Source organism: Gobius niger, assembly GCF_951799975.1.
Source record: "Gobius niger genome assembly, chromosome: 21".
NCBI lineage: Eukaryota > Metazoa > Chordata > Actinopteri > Gobiiformes > Gobiidae > Gobius > Gobius niger.
This window is the reverse complement of record NC_136872.1, coordinates 4,030,108-4,038,998: the sequence shown is the minus strand read 5'-3', so window position 1 is coordinate 4,038,998 and position 8,891 is coordinate 4,030,108. Positions and strand designations below refer to the sequence as shown.

At 42.1% G+C, this 8,891-nt stretch overlaps 1 protein-coding gene across 1 annotated transcript; it reads right to left on the bottom strand.

Annotated features, from left to right (window-relative positions):
• On the bottom strand, positions 1-7,444 carry LOC306980804 (G-protein coupled receptor 4). Its single transcript, XM_079580238.1, has 3 exons — positions 7,357-7,444; positions 6,376-7,134; positions 1-470 (listed from the first exon to the last, which is right to left on the bottom strand). The coding sequence occupies exons 2-3, from the start codon at positions 7,074-7,076 to the stop codon at positions 50-52; spliced, it is 1,122 nt and encodes a 373-aa protein (XP_079436364.1). The 5' UTR covers positions 7,077-7,134; positions 7,357-7,444; the 3' UTR covers positions 1-49.
• Between the last annotated feature and the right edge of the window lie 1,447 nt (positions 7,445-8,891).

Below are 8,891 nucleotides of genomic sequence, written 5' to 3'. Positions count from 1 at the left end.
GTTAAAGCTCTCATGAACATCAGATGAAAGGTTTTCATGAAAGCCCAGTCTATATTGCGATAAGGCCTTGTCCCGCCCTCCCTTGATTCTGCGAAACAGTTTGAATCCTCGAATGAGCCGGCTTGACTTTCCGAGTGCCGACCCCCCTCCTCAAACACGACAGGGACCTCTGCAGCTCCAGCCTGGCGTCCGCGCACAGGAAGATGTAGAAGAGTGGATCCAGCAGAGTGTTCAGGCTGGTCAGGCCGTAGCAGAGGCGGTAGACCAGGAAAATGGAGCGCTCCATCCCGCACGGCTCGTCGGTGAGGAGGAGGGAGGCAAACCGGAACCCCCCCACCAGATGGTACGGCCCGAAGACCACGATGAAGTTGATGGTGATGACGACCAGGATCCCCACAATTTTGCGGCGTTCGTGGGCCGAGATGGACGGGGAGCGTCGGAGGGTGACGCCGATGTGGGCCGAGGTGTAGCTGCAGGGAAATCACAGGGGTTGTTATTCAGCTGGTTCACTTTCTTACAGTTTAGCCAACAAAAGCAAAATACACTCATACAAGTATATACGACATTTATGAACGGGATATAAAGAGTTAAAGGTGAGGCACTATTTGAACTAACCAGAGAGGGGATTAAGGTTGTTTAAGGGGAGACACTACAGGCAAAACTAAATTGTTTCAGTTTTCAGGTTTTGGGCCAAATTGGTCTCTGAACATACAAGCTTTCACCCGGAAACCAAAAATATACCTAATCTTCACAATAACATGTTTAAATATTGCGCTGATTCAATGTTCCCCCATAGACTTATATGGGAGAATGCAATTTCAAGGGCCTTTTTCTCAAAACACACTTTTCTGTCATTGTGGCGACACTATATCCACATCAGTCGGATCTAAAGACTTCAAATGTTCCAGCCTTGGACTGAACAATATTTGGAGGATTTTTTCAGAGGGATTTTTTATTATCTAATCCCTAAGCCCCATTTATTGAGTTTTGAATGTCAAAAAATAAAGCGAAAATTTAATTTGTACAAATTTTTCCACAAAAAAACAGCTTATTTTAAAACTAAACAAGAAATCCAAAATCCCCTCTGAAAAAGTCTTGGCAACTCATTCATCAATAAAATGAAACCATAAATTTGAATGCAGCTCTATCCATTATTCAGATTTCGTCGCCGAAAAGATGGGAAATTTGGGGCATTTTTAGGCATAAAACACCTTGTTCTTATATGAAAAGATAAAATGACAGAAAACTTGCCATGTATTTTTTTCTCACATTTATGCCAGTGATCGACAGCAAAAGTTTCAAATTGAAATCTGAAAATCTGTTAATATACATTTTTTCCCTATTTGCCTGCAGTGTCTCGCCGTGGAACACCCCCCCCCGCTTTAGTTCAAGTTGGTGCAGTCCAGCGGAGACAGAGAAGTGTTCATGTGAGAAAAGAAGGGAAGGGAAAAAGGTAGAGAAATCGGACAAATAATATATTTTTTTTTCTCCATGACTTGGTGCTGGTTGTGGAGTTGTATCAGGCTCAGACGGTGTGAGCAGCGCCCAATGTGAAAATAAAAATGCCAATGTGATATTTGAACCAGCAATCTTTGGTTCATGCAGATACATTTGTCATCATGAACAATTCTGGTCAATTCTGTAGATAAATGGGTCGGTCTAAATGATTACATTCCCGGGCTGAAATGAGGTCCCAGCATGCCCCTGCTCCCATGGTAAAGCAGCTGCTCCTCTCTGCTCAACTCTTTGATGAAACATTTGGTGAATGATTCGACCAGATGAAATATTTGTCATTAAATTCCAAATTGAATGAATGCATGAGGAGGCAGTGGGGTGCACTTGTTGAACCAGGCAGAACAGTTAAAAGGAGACGTTGAGGAAGCTGTTCAGTGATATAACATTTTCTAACAAAGCTGAAGACAGTTACACTTTATTATACACTACCTTGATGCCTTTGTACCTAACTAAATTTAGTATGATGTAATGTGCTATGTAACAATCTGTAATTACTTATGTGGTAAACACAAAATGTAATAATGTGTATTAGTACTTTGGAGGTACATAATGTAATAGACCCTTATCCCTTAGGGTAGGGGTGTCCAAAGTGCGGCCCGGGGGCCAAATGCGGCCCCAGACCCATTTTTGGTGGCCCTCTGCCTTCTCGCTGAATCAGTGCACATCATGAGAGATTATCTTTTTATTTGAAATGTGATAATTCTACACAATTCTAACCTAACAACTAACATTTTATTGAGAGACAGAGCTGTCATGAAGGTTTTAAGCATAAATAAAGGTATAGGGCACAATTTAAACCTCAAAGGTTTTGCGGCACTAACCACCGATCTATGGCCCTTCACCCCCGTGGACACTTCAGTATGCGGCCCCCCATGAAAAATGTTTGGACACCCCTGCCTTAGGGTTAAGGGTCTATTACATTATGTACCAAACAACAAATACATAGTATAATATAGTGTATGTAACCCAGAGGTACATACACTATAATGTGTATGTATAGAGTAGATTACATTGTACTAAATTTGGCAGGTACAATGTATCAAGGGTCAAGTATGACACCCCCCTTTAAAATGTCTCAGCAATTCAGTCTCAGAATATACTAGATGGGCCGGTTGTATTTAAAACATCTCCTTGAAACGAATACATCTCAAAGATTCAGCTCATAATAAACAATTACAAGAAATTACTATTGCAGGTCAAGAAAAAAAACACAATTTCTTTGGTGCCATATTAGTGATGTGCGACTGTTATCAAATGACATGGAACATGTTTGGTCATTGGATGGATTGAGCTAAAATGAAGGTAATTAATACACTTTCAGCTCGATTCCAGGGAGTAAATAGAAATAGTGACACTGATTGACTTTTTTCTTTAATAAAAAAAAAAAAAAAAGCTTTCCTTGATTCCTCTGTTTACTGGAATAGGAAAAAATGTGTAGCATGTGCTAGCATTTTGCATTTGCGGCACTGAACATGTTGTGTTTGGACTCGCTGCAGCCGTTACAGCACAAACTTTCTCCTCCGATCAGTGTCGGTGATAAAGTTGGTCTATTTATCACACTATTCAAGTGTCGCGGTGGAACAAATAGTTTACTTTTACTGTAATTCAAACGTAAAACCACAGTGTCAAAGTCATCCCTTTTCCTTCACACTTATGTTACCAAATGCATGAGTCATTGACACCTACATCAACACACCCAGGCCATGTGAAAACACAACTTTGTGGAAAACACCTATCGACTAAATATGTTAATGTCAATGTTAAATAAGTAACTATTTACTGTAATATATATTAAAGAATATACTTAGCATCTATTGACTAAAACACATGATACTTCCTCATCCCATAAGAAGTGCATTGTTGTATTTGAATCTTAGTCACTCAAATAAAAGTAGATTTGGCTCCACCTAATGGCCAAACAAAATGTCACAGTACTAGCTTGCAAAATTATTTGGCATTTAGTTTATTGTTTTTTTAAGCATCAGTGTAAATGAATTAACCAAGATGTAGATGATGATCATAAGGGGAAACTGCAGGAGGCTAAACTGGCACATTTTCTTTCTCCAGGCAAATATCATCACTATATTGAATCATTTTAGCAAAAAACAAACAAACAAACACTCCAATTCATACTGGATAAAGCTGTTTGGTAAAGATGAGAGGATGAGATGAGAGGAGTAAAGTTGTAAAGTTTGTTCTAAATCAAACAGGATTACCGTCCTCTGTGATTGGATTTTTAAGAAACTGATTGGAGAAATGACTGGCTTTGAGTCCCAGACGCCTGAGCTTTTGAGCTGAAATTGGCTGCTCAGGCTTATAAAATACTGTTATTTTTTTTGGTCACTTTTTGCACAAAACAACAACAGAAAAGTAAAGGTATGTTCAGACCGAATACGTCTTGCCCGTGCATCTTGATTACGCGTCTGCACAAGGTGTGTTCAGTGTTGGAATTAGCTCTTGCTTGGAAAATAACGGCTGTTTTGGCGCTTACTAGTCCCTCTTTTGTCCTGTCCTGTGGATCTTAAACTCTACACCCATGGTCTACGCCGGGGTCTGCCAGTATTTATAATAGGTGTTTCCCGTTGAGAAATAAGGGAACTGGGAGCATACAAGCTGTGCAGTTTTTCAGATACTGTACACGGTTCAGATCCTTTGCATGTGAAAGACAGTGCTGGTGGCTGGCAGCTAAAGGCTAGATTAGCGTTCTCAGTTTGCGATCATTTTAAAGGCTGCTTCATGTGGTTGGTCACGACTTCCGCTTCCGGGTACTAGCAGACCGGCAAATACGCAATAAAAAACATACAAAACTCTTAAAGAGGGGGTATTCTGCTTTTTTCAACCACACAGCACCAGTCTATATCACACTACAATGATGACCAAACCTTCTGTCGGTCTGTAAATGCAGTAAATTAGAATAACAGCCTTGTATAAAATGTCTCTCTCAAAATGGCTGTAGTGAATGTCTTGAAATAGGCCTCTGTCTCTTTAAGAACCTCTGACCCTTTCCGACACGCCCCCTCCACACGCTGTCTGTGGCATCAGTGGGGAGGGGGTTCTGCTGAGGAGCAGTGGTTGGTTACTCGGCTCGGAGGCGTCTCCAGGAGGTGGGGGCGTTCCTAGGAGGACTCAGGCAAACCTATCCCTAAAATGGCCGCCATCAGAGTTTTTACAGATTACTCAAAAATACGTGAATGTGCCAAGGCAACACTTCAGGCATGTTTTTAATGAGGGAATGACATAATAACATGATGTAAAGCTTAAAAAAGTCGATTTTGCATAACACCCCCCCTTTAAAAACAACCATCAATATTTCTGAAACTCAGCAGAGAGTTACTGAACCTACTCATTTCTCAGACTCATGAGGAAAAAATGCTGCACCTACTGCTAAAAATGTAATATTTACTAAAGTCACTACTTCCGGGGTTAGCGTAGCTGCTGCGCCGTTAGCATTTATCTCTGCTAACCCGGATTTTGGTAACTATTACTTTTATAGCAGTAGGTTCAGCATTTTTGGCTAACGGGCCTGATAAATAAGTATGTTCTGTAACTCTCTGTTGAGTTTCAGAAATATTGATTGTGGTATTGAAGAGTTTCTCGCACATCTACGGACCCGGAAGTAGAGCTGTGACGTCACCACTTAACAAAAGTATTGACTAGTACGTCTTGTGTACATATTATCTACTGCTCTCCTATCCGTACGTCTTTGGATGTAAACCAGACGCCCTTGATGCAGAAGCGTTCAGTCCCATCATACCATAAAGCAGGAGTAGGCCCTCCAGCACAGAACCAGAACCTCTGGCCCTCAAGATGATTTTGAGAAACATTATTACACAAATCAGAGAGAACTTTTAACATTATTAGAGTAAAATGGGAGAAAAAAAAGGTACAAATACTGTCAATACGCCCAATGGGGTCATATATGATGCACAACCCTGGCATTTGAAAGAAGTGCACTCTCGTTTTAAGGAAGAAATGACATAAGTCTACATGAATGAACAGATTAAATCTAAGGTTTGAGTAGATTTGGTCCGGTCTTAGATGAGATAAAACCTTTAGTAGTAGTGATTCTCTTAATTCAGATAATTTTGTGTCCTTTCAAGTGAAAAACAATTGTTTGTCTGATTTCAACTTCTATTCTTGTTCCATCCTTGTATCTTGGATTAGTTCAAATTAGACTCCAATTCAACATAGAAGATCTTCAATCCAAGCATTTTTCAGTCATTTCTCTCCTTTAAGATAGATACAGACAGCATCTCTGGAATCGCCCATATATGGTCATTTTTAAAAACAGTTAAGGGGGAAAACAATTTTAAAAAAATGTACATTTTCTCTAATTATTCAAAAACTGTAACAAATGCTGAAATATGAACATAGTTTCTACTAAATAAAGATACAAAGACATGGGGAGGTGCAAAGTGGTTCAACAGCCCATAAATACATGAATAACAGAGAATACTAACTTGATGCTACATGTTAGTATCGGGCTAATGCTAACGGTTAGCTCGCGCTAGCTACAACTGCCGTTTTTTCACTTCTACAGAACAATCTGCTGTGAGAAAATATCCATATGGGCCCGATTTACACTTGACTTTATTTGTGTGTGATCAATAAATTGATGTTCCACCAGAAAATGGCAAAAAAGAGTGGAAAATTGTGTTTCTCTAAAGATTCTATTTTCCCCCTCGGCGAAGCCACGCCCCCTTCTATGACGAGATGCCGTCTGTATCTATGGTCATGTTTCCAGAGTTGTGCTTTACTTTGGGCTAATAATAAGCGTCTATTTACAATAAAGAAAATCGTCCCTCCGCCAAGAAAACTTGCCTACCCCTGCCATAAAGGTTCTCCGAGAACATAACTCACCCCAGTATAGAGCACGGCAGCATGAACCCCAGCACCACCGTGGCGATCTTGAAGCGAGCGAACCGCGACGTCACCGGGTATTTCTCCAGACACAGCAGCCTGTCCGGGTCGAAGACGGACGGCAGCAGTCCGCACAGGCAGAACAAGAAGGTGAGGCTCCACACCGCCACGCCCATCGCCGCTGCCACCCGCACCGTCCGCACCCTCCGGCTGCTCAGCGGGTGCACGATCGCCAAGCAACGGTCCAGCGCAATCAGGCAGAGGAACATCACGCTGGCGTAGACGTTGACGTAGAACGCGTATCCAACCAGCTCGCACGTCAGCTGCCCGTAAGGCCACCGGTGCCCCCCCCGCAGGTACAAGATCCAGAGCGGCAACGTCAGGAGCTGCAGCAGGTCCGACAGAAGCAGGTTGAGGATGTAGACGAGCTGGCAGCCGCCCCCTCCCGACCGGCCGAGATGGTACAGCCCCCAGAGGGATAGAAGGTTACTGGGGAGGCCGACGGAGAAGATCAGGCCGTAGATGCACGTCAGACCAAAGCAGTCAGTGTCCAGGGGGAGGTTGCAGCTGGCGTTCGACATGTTGCTCAAAACAGTCGACTGGTTTGCGGGGGGGAACGCTGCTCGGAGGAGGTCGCTCGAATTCATGGCGGGCTGACGGGCATTTCCACATCCGTATGCATCGTCGAAAGAGAGGCTCATGAAAACAAGGTCCAAGTCCTTTCCAATTTATCCAGGATCCATCGGGAAAGTCACTTATCTATCAGCAGAAAATGTGAAAAGGGGAGAACACAAGAAGTTTAAAATTGTGCAATGCTAACACAATATAGTCAAATAGTGGAAATAAGTTGGTGTCTTAGTCAAAGCAGTAAAAGCAGGCCATTTCTGAGCGCTCCCCCCACACTTAGGACACGGACAGAATACGTAGATCGCTCAAGCATGCATTAGTCAATCATTGTCTTTGAATTGAATTTTGGCTCACCTTCCTGGGTATGTTGTGGAAGCCCAACCGTCTCCGCTCTCCATCTTCTGCAGGACTGAGGCTGGGAACATAGCGTCTGGTCTGCTCCTTGTCGGCGCAGTAATCGCTTCCTCCGCAGGAAGTCCACTTGTACGGCTTTAAAGGCAACATCCTGAAAGCCGCGCCGGCCCTCCTGACCCCGAAAACACAACAGTCTCTCACGCCGCCAGAGTGGACAATGACGCGGACTCACAATCTAGGAATGAACATTGACCGTGGAAGGAACAAACAGATTGTCCAGAAATGGTGAATGAATTGGGGACATCAGGGGATGTTAGTTTTGGATGAAGTTCTTTCATCCATGAATTGCACCATTTTACCTTCATGACATTTTTTGTCTTTGTAGCTTATGCATTGTAACGTGCTCTGCACCAGACTGCCCATGCATGAATTTCTCGAGCTCACTGGGTTTGGATAGAATGTAAATAAATAAATGCTTCTCACCTCGTCAGAAAGCTACTTTCTTTGCACTATGCCCGGTGTGACCTTGATCAGGCATCAGGGAGGAAAGTAACCTGGCACAATTGAAATTGTTCAGTGGAAGAATGACTGTTGAGACAAAGGGTGCAAGGTTTTTGCACTGGGTTCCACAGGGAGGAGAAAAAGTCTCTCCACTTCCCTTCAAATGCCATGAGCCTGATTTATGGAAAAAAGCGCCGAGACAGACACAAAGGTAAACACTTCCAGTCAGTTTCAATAGGAGTGGGTTTCAGTTCTCCCCTGGAGCATGACTGTTTGTTTTGCAGAATGACGAATTGTTGAAAATATTTGTCTAATTGTTTATAGGAATGGCACATTTATATCATTTATATTGCATTCTTTATTGTGTGTGATCTATTTCAATAATAATAAAAAATAAATTCATTACATATCTGTATATGGATTATTCAGAACGTGCCTTGATTTTTGCGCCACAGAAGACCTGTGAACCAGCTATTAACCGCTTGTTATAGCTCCAAAATGGCTCGATTGAATTTTGGGATCCACCATCAATCAAATTCTTATTAAGAATTATTAAGAATTAAAAAATGGAGACTCGTGAGGCAGAAAAGACAGCCTTTAATTTGGCAAGATTCCCGGCTAATAGAAGTGGACCATACCATCTGCTGGGCAACGATTATTATACCTGGAGTCTGGTTCAGCTTCTGTTCATTTTTCTGCCCATGATGATTGCTCAATTCAAATGGCTGTAGGACAAAATATTTCTATCATGTCCAGGGTATAAAAAATACGTTTGTGTAGGTTTTCTATTTGTTTAATCACTTTTTGTAAATAAAGGAAATGAACCATGAACAGAATAACAATATATATATACAACTTTACAATATACAACCATTTACACAAACACACACACACACTCACAGAATCCTCTACTGCTATCTTACCCAGACCCTAACCCTAAAGGGCCCCTCATCCTAACCTTAATCCTAGCCCTAATCTAAACCCAATTCTAACCCTAACCCTAAAGCCACATCCTTCAAAGAAGTGAGGACCAC

Bases quoted from the DNA above. Each gene is read 5' to 3' on its own strand.
- LOC306980804 (XM_079580238.1), bottom strand. From the start codon at position 7,076: ATGAGCCTCTCTTTCGACGATGCATACGGATGTGGAAATGCCCGTCAG. The intron at 471-6,375 runs GTGAGTTATGTT...ATTTCCCTGCAG, and splicing joins CTGCCGTGCTCTATACTGGG to CTACACCTCGGCCCACATCG.